Genomic DNA, 14440 nt, shown 5'->3' with positions numbered 1-14440 from the left:
GTATACGATTTTTTTTTTTTTTTTAACGGTAAAATCACCCTGAAAAGAAGTGAAAGGTAGTAGGAAAAGTTGATATGAAACGTATTTTAATATTTGTTAAATATGTACGTACAAGTCATAGAACTGTAAAATGGTTCCCCAGTTTTGTGTATAGTGAAAGTTTTTACACAGTCAATTATTTAAATTCAATTACATTTAAATTATGATTACAACAGTAACAGATGAGTTCAATTATAATTACCAATTACATGGTTAGAATTATAATTGACCCAAACCCTGGATGATTTATTAATTTAATTCAGCTTTATTTGATAGAAGAGGAGTCTTGTCATTATTTTGGGGATTCTTCCACTTGTCGTATAACAAATAAATACTCCTAATTCCTTTACCTTGGCTCTTATTGGCTTTAAAAAGTTGAGTGAATAAAGACACATTGAAATTTGCATAGATCTTTATTTTTAGTATAATCTATAATTGACATCAATTAAATAAAAAGGAGAAAACAGAGCAAAAAATCTTTTAAATTACAAGAAAATTACACTGCACCATTTATATTGTACAAAAATAGGCCTTATTTTAGAGTCGTGTCCTTTTGTAGGATAGTCATTCTTGGACATCAATCATAGGTCACAAATCAATCAGGTACTGTGCACAGCCACAGGTAAGGATCATCTCAGAGTGTTTTCTTTGTTTTCTCAACCTATAAACAAGCATGTGCACATGCAGATACACACAGATCTGACTCAGCCCTTAAGTTAATGATGATATGATGATACATTCTTCTTCCTCCCTCCACAGCTGCTGAACAGAGCGTCAGCGCAGATATTCTATAAACAAAAAAGTGGAGGGAACGAACAAAAACATTTTAATTATGAGCGGATGGGCTGATGGACCGTGACGACCTGAAAGCAGCATGTGTGCCCTAACAATAAACAGACAGCATTTATATGATTGTCTTTGGTGATGCCAAAGATATTGCTCCTAATAATTCCATCTGACTTCACCTCCATCACGTCAGACGACATATTAAAGAAGGACGGGAGCAGAGTGCGGCTCCACGTCGGATCAATCGGCGTTATAAAAAAGCAGCCTCTAATGTGCACATGTGCAAGTCTTCTTAACGTAATAAAGGGGGAAATGACATGCGATGAGCACAGCATCATTTATTCATGATCTAATCCAGCTGCTTCCCAGTGACATTTATAACTATCCCTCTTTTTATGTAGTGTGTCGTTTTCCTCCACAACGGGCAGTGAAAAGACGTGACTGATGTAAAAAAACAAAACAAAAAAAAAAGAGTTGTTTTTCAGCTGCTTCTGGGCTTTGGAGGCACAAGCTCTGAGTCTCAGGCAGCATTCATGGTTTTGAATGCACCGTGCTGCGAGATGAACAGGAGAGAATGTTTGAAACAGCAGTGAATCAGAGATAAATCACTCAGTTGTGCATTCACTTGTGAGGTCACAGAAACATGTCTGAACATTCCAACACAACGCATTATTTTCAGGGAACAATTATTTCTGGAAGCAGTACAGATCTTTAGTGAAGAGGGGTTGTGTGTGTGTGTGGGGGGGGGGGACGTACGCCGCATAACGTTGACTTGACTAAGAATCCAATCGTTTCACAGTAATTGCAACAAAATGGTTAAAGTCGCTCATTAAAGAAGCAAAGTCCTAACTGTCGAGTGCTTAGGAGATTTGTTTGTGGAAGCAGTTTGGTTTCCACGTCCGACCTTTATCCCTTGATTTCAATCTACACTGAGCTGAAAAGTCGATGAGAAATGTGGGTCTTCATACTGAGACTAGAGTTAATTTATTTCTAAAACATCTCCCTCCTTAAAGTTGAACTAATGGAAGCCTAAATGGCAGTAGGCGCTAACATACATCACACCACCTCCTCCACGTTAGCTGTGCTCGCTGCCTTATCTCCAAACCCCCATCCTTAGGTTGGCTTCCAGACCACAAACAGCCAAATGCTCCACCTGCATCAGCCATCTGAGGTGAATTAAGCTCCCTGGCTCAGTGCTTCGTAGCGTCGTGTTTGACAGCACACATACCAATCTGCCTCCATCCTTTGGAGGAGGATCTTTTGGCAGGCATTGCTTTAGGAGCCTTTCTTCTTTCTTTTCCTTTTCCGCTTTTGTTTGAACAGGCTGTTGACTTCTGATTAGTTTTGAGTACCAAACTTCAGTGTAAACTTACGAGACTAAAAACATTCTAATCTGTTCGTGTGCTTGAGCACTTTACTTGCTTTAGAAACAAGTGAAACTGATTGTCTGTGACAAATAATTCAAGAACAAAACAATGTTGAACTCCGGGAGGGAAGCTCCCTGACAGAGATGGAGAAACCAAACGCCTCCTTGCAATACAAGTTGATTAAGCACTTGGAACAAAAAATGCAGGCCAACATGATCTATCAAGAAATGCTGCAACATTTTCTCCTTCAGAAACAGGTTTTAAAGCCAAGGTGTGACAGCAGATGAAAGCTGATCCTAAAGGCAGGACATTTCAGCAGCGATGTGAGTTTACACAGCAGCTCTGACTATAGCAAGTGTCTGTTTCTCATCTAAAACATACACACACGCTGCACGCACACACACACACACACACACAGACCTCTCCTGAGAAGTCTTCTCATAGCTAACCTACATTTCATTTGACCTCTATGATAATTTACCATCTCCTCCAGCACCGTTTAAACCTTGCTGAGTGATATGAGAGGTAGATAAACGGATGAGCAGCTGCAGTTTTCTATGCATGTCATCGCCATGACAACCTCTCTCAGCAAGCAGCGCTGTTTTTTTGTGATGGAAACAGAAAGAAAAAAAAAAGTAATAACTTTTGATGTAGCGGAGAGATAAATCAGTGGGATCAAATGGATACATGGGGTTAAATAAGACGATGCACATCTCCCAACCGCAGGAAACTCCCCCTCACCTCAAAGCATCTTCCCAAAAGGTGTGATTAAAATCTCTCTGAATAAATTCTTCTCTTCTGTGGTATCATTCTGGTTGTAACTAATTGGCATGCGCACTCATTAAATACTCTGAATTCTAGATTAGATGAAAGCTGGAGCATGAAAGCAGCATTTAAAAAAAAAAAGTCTCACTATCTGCAGAATGCAAAGACGATGATGAGGAAGGAACAGATAGACGTCCTTAAACACAGACCCTTCCCTCAAGCACACACGGACCAACTTCTGGCAGTGGTGTGTGTGTGTGTGTGTGTGTGAAGTGCTGCTGTGCTCTGAGCTAAAGGAGCAATGATTGCATGAATCAACTGTAATACACACGGAGAAGCTCTTGAGCGTTACAAACACACGATGCTCCCTCGTCTTTTTTTCGTCTACTTTGTGTAACAGTTTGAGATTAAAGACTCGAGGGTTTCTAGAACAACAGACGCTTACAGTTTATTCTGGATTCCCAAAAGCGTGAAGAAGTCTCAGTGAGGCGAGTGGCTCACAATCTGTTCTTCCATAGTGAGCAGAGAGCGATCTGGTCCCTTTTGTGAGTCCAGGCTATGGGATGAGTCTGGCTTTAAAATGCAGCAGCACAGAGGAATAACTGGGCTACTGCTACTGGGAACAGGTCACTTTGTTTCTCCCTCTGCTTACGGAACACTTACAACTCTGTATGTTCTTATCTCTGTGTTATCTGTACATTTAATGAATATTTAGGGGGTCAAATTATTTCCAAATAAGATTCAATGCCCTATTATTGCATCTATCCATTCATCCATCCATCCATCCATCCATCCATCATCTGCATCCTAGGATAGTATTACAATGTTTAATATCAATCTTGAGTTAAAATACCAAATATGACTGGACCCACATCATCCTTCCTATAAAGAGCACAACATTGATCATCAGATGTACACGCTCTAATTCACACAAACAACACCACGCACACACTTGCAGCAATCTCGTCTGGCTACTGCGCTGGGACAAATGGAGGGAAGGAGAGAGAAAGAGAGAGAGAGAGAGAGAGAAAGGGGGAAAGAGGGCAAATAATAATCTTCTAACAAAGAAGAAGCTGGAGGGAAGATGGACTTTCCACAGACATACATGGGAAGGGATTAAGGGGAAGAAGGGGGAAGTGGGTCAGTTTAATAGAAAAGTGCTCAAGTGTGAACGAAGCAAAGCTCCAGCCATCTCAAGGTTTAGGAGACAGCAGCTTCACCCCAGGTTTCCCACAGCAGTGGAAGACCAGATCTTAAACAGGACAAGACAGAGCAAAAGAAAAATAGAAAGAGGTCAAATGAGAAAAGATGGCGAGAGAAAGGTGCCACAGCCCTGATTTATCAGACATATGGGAATGAGAATGTTTTAAAAGCAGGATGAGTATGCACGAGGCATTAAAGAGCACTTTGTGTTTTAATAAAGGCGGTCCTCTCATTGTGGACGTCAAACTCTTCGTTTTCGGAGTCTGTGTTCACTCCCTCATCCCCCCACACTGTTGGTATGCCGCGATATGACACCACTCTGTTTCCCCCGAGACTGAAGCTGCCCCCGAAGCCCCCGCTTGCCTCCAGCGAGGGCAGCTTGATGATGGCACCCGAGCGCAGCTGGAGCAGCAGGAAGACGCCGGCAAAAGTGGCGATGATGGCCACACAGCTGAGCACGGCGATGGTGATGGGCAGTCGAGAGTTGAGCTGGAGCTGGGACTTGGGGTCCGTCTGGCCCACCATAAAGCTCCCGGGAGACTCCCGCAGGTACTGGTTGAGGTGCACACATGTCCCGGAGACAAAGTCCAAGGAACTGTGGGGGGGGCACGACAGGCAGGACTGTGGGCTCAGGCTGCTGCAGGTCAGACAGGGCGGAGAGCAGGGTAAGCAGGCTGGGACGGAGGCCGGAGATATGAAGTTCCCCACGGTGTAATTGAGAGGCTGGGAGCCCACTGTGAAGCCTGGGGGACATTCAGTCACGCAGATCTCATGATAGAGGTAGTAGCCAGCGTTGCACTCTGAGACACAGAGAGAGACACTGATATGAGACACAGATCCAGGACTTCTACACAGACAACAGCAGTGACACCATCTCTGATTTATGCTGCATTTGATTGCACTCGGAAACCGGATAAATCCGGAAAAGTGCAATAAAACAGCCCTTGAGCTTGGGACCCCGACTCGGTATTTCAAACAGGATCCAAGCTGCCGAGTCGATCGGAATGACGTTTTAGCAAAATGGCAGCGCACACTGGTATGTGTAAACAGTCATTCACCGTGTTCCAATTATCCTTGGAAATACACAAAATTTAAATAGCGCTGGTGATAAAAAACACACCTGAATTTCAAAAAAATTACTTAAATATTGCAAAAAAAAATTTTTACGCTTTCACCAGGAGGAATTTCGGACGTTTCGATATTGAAACGCGCTATGGAAACACTTTTTCCGCAAATACACGTCATAAACATACTTGGTCACATGACCACTTCTATCTGAGAAAACATGGCGCGATACATGTAAACAGAAGAGGAGACAGACATTTCTTCGCGTTATACTTAAAAATCATTACTGCCACATTAGGCATGAAACAACAAAGGAATACGGAGTGTCATAAGGAGGTTCTGAGCGTCCGTCTTCCTGCAAGTCTTGCGGGATGAGATTTCACGGGAGTAACGAGGCGCCTGCTCATAACAACGTTCAATGAACCCACGTTACAAGTGCAGTTATACTTTGTCGACATTTTGAAATATTGCTTTTATTTTACAAAAATCTGTAATGGACCCAGCAACCTTCTCCTTCTCCTTCTCCTCCTTTTATGTGTTGTAGATTTTGATGTAGAATAACTCCGTAGAGGCACTTCCATCCCCACTCTGTTCATTTGAACTCCGCTCTGCGTAAGCACTGATGCTCGTTTAGTTTGATACATTATTTCTAGTCTATGGTTCAATAACACATGTAGGATTCCTCTCGCTGGTGCATTCAAGTCATACTTGAATACGTGAATGGCATTTCTCTCTCTTTCTTACCCTCAAGGAGTGAAGATATTTCCCCAGAACTTTTGCTCCTCGAAAAATATCAAAACAAACATCAGCTTGCTGTGGCCAGTCATGTTTTTCTTTTTTTTTCTCTTCATGTTTTTTGAGATTACTGAAAGAAACGCATTTACCTCAGAGATCGAAATTGACGAGTTCCGAGTGCAATCACACGACGCATTGGTTCTTTATGTAAATTGAAGAAGTTGTGCAAGTTTTGTAGAAACCGCCTTTTTATCAAAAATAATAAAAGAAGTTGACACTTGTGTGCCTATAGCAGAATGTTTAAACCACAGACAATTATAGAGCAGTTGGTGAAGCAGACTGTTGGCTGTAATGGCAATTACCAGAGTGGGGGGGGGGGGGGGGGGGGGGGGGGCTCTGAGTAGCAGAGCGCAGAACCAGACTGAACAGGAGAAAAATGAATTTACATCATCAGAACAAAAGAACACAAGCGTGAGTCCAAAGTCATTGTGTTCTGTGAACAAAACCATCTTGGTAAACTAATAAATATAAAAACCACTTAGCACTTCTGGCCTGTAGGAGTTAGACTGCCTCTGTTTGACTCATACAGTCAATTTTCATACAACAACCATGCCACGAGCATCTTTCAAAACAAAAGGATGAAAGCATTAAAAAAACTGACTATTGACTGGATTAAATTTCAATCGTCCAAAGGTTAAGAAAGTGAATATATGAGAAAACAGCAGGTTTTACCAATGCATATCTGCTTTAGATCCAACGTCTTGCAGCCATTACCAGTCTGGGACTTGGAAGAAGAGTCTGAGAGCACTGAGCTGGTCCCGTACAACACCAGGGTGAACTGGGTCAGGGTTCCTGGGATAGAACAGGAAAATCAATTAACAGGAAAATACAATACAAACAACCTGGGTTACTTTTGTTTCTTACAGGAGACTATTTAACAAAGTGTGAGAATGTTACTGCTTTAAAAGTAAAAAAATAAAAAATAAAACATATTGTGTGTGTGTGTGTATTTATATATATATATACAGTACATACACACATATTATTTACGATTAAATTCACAATGATCATTGCCACTTTGGTGAATCAGTTTGTTGTGTTTCCTAGAACACAAGCATTTATTACTGCAGAGTTCTATGAAATATTTTTTGGAGCTATTTGTTCTATAATCTCTCCTTGTCCTGAACTTTGACCCCAGAACTGAAGTGTAGACTCAACGGATTAAAGCCTGTTAAATAACATCTAAGTCAGGTTACCCTCTCTTTCCAAACCTATTCCCACAGACACCACATAAACAGGTATTTATATATTATGTAATAGATTCTATTTTCTATTTATACTATTTATCGTTTACACTTAGATACTACAAAATCGGCTGTGGAGAAGAATAAAAATATATCTCCTGAATGATTTATAATGTAATGCAGCTGCCAAATTAGGGCAATTGGTTGTAACTAGTGATGCCTGATATTATCGACTGATATTGGCTTTAAAATTAAGTATTGGAGTATCAGCCATTTCATCGATACAATACCAGGCATTGCTTTGAATATTGGCATCATCGGTGTCATCGAAAAAAAAAAAAAAAAAGTTAAATTTTGCAAAATTACAAATTCCAATTTCTTCAATTCCAATTAGGGCTGGGCAAAAAAATGATTTAATCGAGTAATTGAATTCGTATATAAAAAACGATTTTTATTTTGCAAATAAAAGTAAAAAAAAAAAATATATATATATATATAATTTATTTTTTACATTTTTCATTTTTTTTCCCCACCACAGTTTTTTCTGACTTTTTCCAATTCCGTCCTTGTGGGTTACCGTAGTGCGATGTGAGCCACCCCCCTCTTTGTTTACATTTGTTTACCCTTTGAGTAGGCTATAAATGTGCCACAGGCATGTTTAATTTTTATTCGCACTATGCTGAGATGCTAAAGGAAGAGTTTATTATTTATTTAATTGTAATATTATATGTTACAAAATATGCAGTCATCTGATTTTTTTTTAATCAGAAAATTTAAGCTACTTTAAAGTTGCTGTTGCACTTTTGTTTAAACCTGGGATAAAGCTTGAAATCGTTGAATGACAGAGACTCATTTACTTGTTATTTTGAGATTATTCTATGCATTTTAACTCTTGAGGACAATCACAGCAATGAAGTAGCACTTTTGACAATATATCTGATGTCTGCAGTCATTATTTCCAATAATAAAAAAAAACAGTTATAACTGATGATATTTGACTTCTATGTGGCAGTCCGCCTCCTCTTTTCAGCTTCTCACACAAAGGTGACAGTTAAGTTTAATATATTAATTCCAGTAAGTTCATTTTGTCTTCTTTTCTTAAATATATGTTAAGGTTTTGTTTGGAAGACTGTGGAAGACTGTTGGCATACATCAAAGCAATCACCTCTGAGGAAGACTGGCAGTTGACAGTCAAAACTTATCAGGAGATCAAATTTCCTGAAAAAAATGTGTCTGAATAAACGAAACCTTAACATATAAGTTTAATATAGTTCATAAATACAAGATGTGTCTCTATGTACTTCTCTCCCTTTTAATGGGCCTATTTATGTGTAATAACTATTAGAAAACACATTGAAAAATAAACCTGGACCATCATGAACACAGAGGAGCATGTTGTGAAATCTTAAAGCAAACATCCTGTACCATAATCACTGGCTCCGGCCACGTTCTCTATCTCCAGCGTCCACTCCCCGCTGGGCTTCTCATCCCATGAATGGGTGGTCATGAAAGCCCAGTCATTGAAACCTTCTGATGAAAAATCATGAGGCCTACAAAAGAAAGACACCATAAGGATTGTGAGACAGTGGGAGTAGGGTGGAGTTTGTTGTGCTCGTGGGCGCTGGTACCTGGGATGGAGCAGGGTGGAGCGTGTCCCAGCAGGACTAACCAGGTGGATGGCCAGGTTCCCTCTCCTGTTGTAGGACAGCGTGAGCCGCGCCTGGACGTGCTCTAAAGACGTCACGTGACTGTCCGACCCCAGGCAAGCGTCCACGCTTTTGTTTATGGACAAACGGCTGCCGATGTTTCTGCCAAACAAAAGAAAATATATTTTAAAAATTAGATATTAACAGACAGCTGTGGCTGGGTTGTGGTCAATTACATTTAAATTACACTTACGTCTACCATTATCCATGTTCAATTACAACTCAATTACGATGACCGACATTTTTTTCAATTACATTTAAAATCACAATTATTTTCAACTGAAAGTCAATTATAATTACGTTCTCAAATACTAAAGTTTAATTAGAATTAATCACAATTTCTGAGCCTTTATTAAATAAGCCCATAAAACCTAACCTTTCTCTTGTGTTAGCTTTCTGTTAGCATCTAGTATGATAACGGGTCAGTTTGACTAATGTCTTAAATCAGCTGTAAAATGCACTAAAAAATATTATCTACCATCTAATTTGTTTCTTATCTCTTGGTTACTTTGTTAGGCTTCCCAATCAATGAAATAATTGATATTAATGTTTCTGGTGTGGGCGTTTAAAGCCTTTTGTCTGTCAGTATACCCCTCGATTTAAATCCTTTTTAAATGCCATACAACTATGACGTGGTTCCCAAGTTTCGCGTCAAATTTAATTGTAAATGACAGTTTTTAGAGAAGGTTCATGCCAATTACAATTACAAAGTCAATTATCTGAACTCAATTACGATCGCAACAGCAACAGATTTTTGCAGTAACAATTATAATGAACAACAATTATAATTAACTATCAATAACGGGATAACAATTATAATTAACCCCAACCCTGGTGACACCCGACACTTACAGTAATTCTATACAATGTAGAAAAACCTCCATGATGAACACTGAGGCGAGTGAACATTTCGTGGCCTAGAACAGCATTAGCGCTGAACAACATGGATCAGAATTTTCTATGGAAGAAAACCATCTGCCTCTTTCCCCCAAAATCCTCTTAGGAGATTACAGGCTCTTTCACAACAATTCTGAAGTGGAAAGGACAAGGTTTTAATCACACAAACGTGCCCACATTCCGGACAAGCTGGGGAGTGACCACCAAAATGTCAGTCTGGTTTATGGACACACCTGTGTAAGTTCAAACACAAAGGACAACACGCAGTGAACACCTGACATTTGACACAGACTCATTTGGGAAAATAAAAGTGGAATGGGGATTAAAGTCCACGTCACAGAGGCTGTTGAGTCATAAAGGGAAGGTTAAATTCGGTGTTAATCTGTGATACTATTTTGCATTTAAATGGCTTCTCAACAGGATTGTGTTTTGGAAAAACACGAGTGAGTAAAACATTTAATTCATACAGAGAGCAACAGAATCTGATTTGACATTAGGAGACCTTTACTAATCTCATAGACATTTATAATCTGAAAGCAGCAACCTTATGATCTTAATTTCTACAAAAAAAACAGCAAAATAACAGCCAATTATCATCCCATGAATATTTGAAGCAAATAGCAAAACAGTTATTCTGAAAAACTTCAGAGTTTGGTTTGACTTGCCAAAGAAATTAATTATTCTATGCACTTAACCCTTGATTTATATTGTGAATAGAAAGATAATAAATAATCAATGTGCTCTAAAATCTGACTTCAGTCTGGCGTGTTACCGCCTAACTCTTTTTTCCCCTCTTGTTGATTTTAGGGAATTTGATTCGTTACTAAATGAATTCAAAAAAATCTAATTTTTGGGGTTCTTGATTTTGTTTAAGTGACTCTGACTGCGCAACAGGAGACGTGAGAGATGATTTTATGCAATACGCACGTTGAATATTGTTGTTTACAACGAACGATCCCGCGCATGATAATCGCATGACATCGAAACAACACGCATTCAGTCAACGAAACCTACTGTAGCTAATATTCTTCTTGACATTTTGAAAACATCCTACGTTTTTTGGGAGGGTTGATCTGTCACCTGGGACAGATAATATGTCAAAATGAAGCCAAAAGATTTGTCAAATTTAAAGCACAGAAACAAAAGCAGTCAATTTGATCAGTTTGATTTGAGCAGCAAGACTAAGTAACAGAAGTGACAGAAAACAGTTCACATTAAGTCTGTGGATTTACTATAAAATTTACTTTTCAAACATTTTTGGATTGTGTGCAGAAAATAGCAGATAATCCATCCACACATGTTAAATATGAGTTTTAGTGCAGCAACCAACAAGTCATCCTAGGTTTATGTGTTTAAAATCTAAGCACGGCTCTTACCGTCTCTTTAAATCTAAAGTGATTCAGTTATTGATTCATTTGAAACATTTCTTCAAATGAATCTTAAAGCCACAACTGGAAAAACGTCTCCCTGCTGTCTGAAAGTCACTCTTAATAGGTGACTCAAATGAAACAGCTAAAAAGTGAATTAAATAATCTGCAATAACTCACAGACACTCAAACCATCCTCTCTAAGATACAGGCAAAGAAAATATATTTCTATACCACATCTCATAAAAAAGTTAACTCAGAGTGCTTTACATGAATAAAAGCGAAAACATTCAGTGAAGGAACATCCACCGTAACTCGATAAGTGTCAGACAAACATCTCACTTTGTACCTTAAAAGCAGTAAAAACAGGAAGCAAAATGAATGATAAGGAACATTTAGCCATTTAGCTCGGTGGTGAGCTGAAGATGAAGACGTCATGTGTCGCTGCAGTGTATGACAGCTCAGAAAAACGCACACGCCTATCAGAATGCAAAAACCACGACTCTTTGTTCGTGTTTGCCTTCAGCATAACTCAGTCTGTTGTGAGTCTTTATGACAGCTTTTATATTTAAGAAATTACCATAACTTGCTTTCATCATGATTCAAAACACTTAGACCAAATTCAGACTGTGTGTGCGTGCGTGTAACTCACTTTGACTCGGAGAGCATGCTGATCACACACTTTCGTTGCGGCCCCACACTGGTCCACGTTTTTGCCAGTGTGACAATTGCACTGGCATCAAGCAGCCCGTACCCATAAGAGTGGCTGACTGCATGCATATAGAATAGAAAGATTCATGATCAGTCATCTGACAGCACTTTGTAAACCTGTAACACTACAGAGAAAAGTTACACAGTGAGTCTTTACAGCAGACATGGGCAACTGGCAGCCCTCGGTCTAATTTTATGCTGCCCCCAAAATAATGGGGGCAGAAAAACACACACAAAAAAAAGCAAAAACACATTAAAAAAATACACAGAATTACAAGATTGCAGGAAAATATAATAAAAGACAAGAAAAACAGAAACTACTTTTGTTTCAAATACTTCTGCTGTTTCAGGAGCAGAAAGATTTTTTTTGGTCCCGATGAGTTATATTTAACTATAATGATCATCTCTTTTTCCACAGTGAGAAAACAAAGCAAATATGCACTTAAATTAAATATGCATGTAAACTGAGTTGTAATATATTACAATAATAACTAGTTACTCCCAACACTGCTTATAAACAAGCAAAACGACAACAAAAATACACAAAACAATCTCCATAAAACGCAAAAAGACAACACAAATACACAATATGACTACAGAAAACAGAATTTTTACTGGAAAAATGCACAAAAAAACAATGGAAAAGCACAAAATGCCTCACGACGAGCAAAACTCTTTGTTCTTTCCTGTGTTAATACTCAGATTGGTCATTATTCTAAATGATGACATGAATGTCAATCATGTGGCCCTTTGATCAAACAAACACATTTGTGTGCCCCCGCTGTGATAGAAGTTTACCCACCTGTGCTTTACAGGAATCACAAAATATCTCTCGGAGGCCTTGTGTGTGTGTCTGCTTTGTTACATTTTAATACATCAATTAGACCCACAAGTATGAGCAAACTGCAGAGGGCAGGACAGCACTGAGAGGAAGTAGTTTGTACCTTTGCGTCCCACTCCATTGGTTCTCCAGTCGTTTGTGAGCAGGTGGGCCGGGCGAGAAGTTTGAACAACCAGATGTTGCATATCCCTCCAGGTCAGGTTTGTACTACAACACGAGTACATGCAGGCACACACAGGAACGGAAAGGTTGAGAAAGGAAGATACACAAAAAGATAAAACAACAACACGTGCACACACACACAAACACGCATGTACACAAAGGCTCTGGCTTTAGTGAAAGACTGAAAGAGATCAAACAGTCTGCTGTGATAAAACATTCTATAGTCTCAACCTGCAGGTGCCCAGCTGATTAAATAACAGATACAATGAAGTTCCAGCCGCGCATTCTTCTCTGATTTACAGTAAATCTTCAATCAACAAAGGTTTCAAATCAATTTCTACCCTTTGGCAAAATGTCTTGGGAAGAAAACACATGACAGAGTTACTTTTGTTATTCCTCCAGCTGCTGTGCAGCTTTGAAGAGTCTCAGGTACTGAAAGGGAGGAATACGAGGTCACAGTTTATATTGCCTCATTCCTGCTTCTAAGCAGACGCAGGCTTTTATTTAATCACTCGCTTTGTAGGTTTAGAGAAAAGCCAGCTTTCTATCCTCTAACTTTGTTCTCCAACTTTGCAGACTTTTGGGTTTCTCCTGCCATTAGTTCTGCTTAACTAAATAAAAGCGATTAGCATTCACAGTCAGAGGAGTTCAAACCTATTACACAAAATAAAAAGCAAGAAAACTTCTCATCCAAATACAGGCAAGACTAGCCAAATAACCATATATATATATACAGTATATCTCAGAGATTAGTCTTGGTCTGACACATAAAAGTAAGCACTTACTTTGCCTCAAGGGCGAGAGCGATGATCCCAGCAGCCAGTGGGGCGGAGGCAGAGGTGCCTGTGTGGGAGTCCGTGCATTTAGATTTTAGGTCTGTTGTTACCTGGAAAAGATAAGCACAGCAGACTTCACTCAGATAATGTATAAAACATTACTCTTGCATTTGGGGGTATGTGTTTTATTTGCAGTTGATAGGAAGCAAAACTAAAACATTGTTTTTCTCAATCCAAAATGTGAATGTGCTTATTTTGAAGGAAAATGGAACAATAGAAGAGTGCACTTCGTTTACCCCTGCTTGACACCGTAGATATGTATTGGTAAACACCTCTCTGCTTGTGTTTCTTTACATGTTTGCTAGAAGCAGAAATACTAAAGTGACAGCAGAGAAGTCAAACTGAGGAAATTGTGTATTTTTTTTCTTTTTGAACTAAAATTAAAGAACTGCTTCCCCCAAGAGCCCCTCAGTGTCCCTCAGCAGAGAGCGGTGGTTGTACTGGGCACTACAGCTATGAAGTCCTGCAGCTACAACTATATAAGAGAGTGTTTGTTTAACAAGATCTGTCCCTGAAATGATAAAGGTGTAGAATCATGATAGGAGATGGGGTGGATGAAATACTAGTCCAACCCAAAAGGATCTCACGCACATGCTAGGAACTGATGTCACCTAATTGAAAGGGATGGATCATAAAGAAAAGATTGCCTCATAAACAATGAGTGAGTTTATAAGGCGGCCGTACCCTCTCCATGACTGCTCCAGCACCTCTTTCTT

General features: G+C 39.4%; 1 protein-coding gene across 2 annotated transcripts in view; it reads right to left on the bottom strand.

Annotated features, from left to right (window-relative positions):
* Positions 1–433: 433 nt before the first annotated feature.
* furina (furin (paired basic amino acid cleaving enzyme) a) overlaps positions 434–14440 on the bottom strand; it is an 88988-nt gene continuing 74981 nt past the window's right edge. For both annotated transcript variants that reach the window (XM_028475918.1, XM_028475926.1), the window contains exons 10-16: positions 13674–13774; positions 12830–12933; positions 11827–11944; positions 8833–9012; positions 8630–8754; positions 6693–6812; positions 434–4960 (exon numbers count right to left, since the gene is read on the bottom strand). In XM_028475918.1, coding sequence (XP_028331719.1) covers positions 4353–4960; positions 6693–6812; positions 8630–8754; positions 8833–9012; positions 11827–11944; positions 12830–12933; positions 13674–13774 — 1356 coding nt within the window. In that variant the 3' untranslated portion in view covers positions 434–4352. The remainder of the gene's footprint in view (positions 4961–6692; positions 6813–8629; positions 8755–8832; positions 9013–11826; positions 11945–12829; positions 12934–13673; positions 13775–14440) is intronic.

Source organism: Gouania willdenowi, chromosome 3, assembly GCF_900634775.1.
Source record: "Gouania willdenowi chromosome 3, fGouWil2.1, whole genome shotgun sequence".
NCBI classification, from domain to species: Eukaryota; Metazoa; Chordata; class Actinopteri; order Blenniiformes; family Gobiesocidae; genus Gouania; species Gouania willdenowi.
The sequence above is the reverse complement of the archived record's forward strand: the minus strand, read 5'-3'. Positions and strand labels throughout refer to the sequence as shown.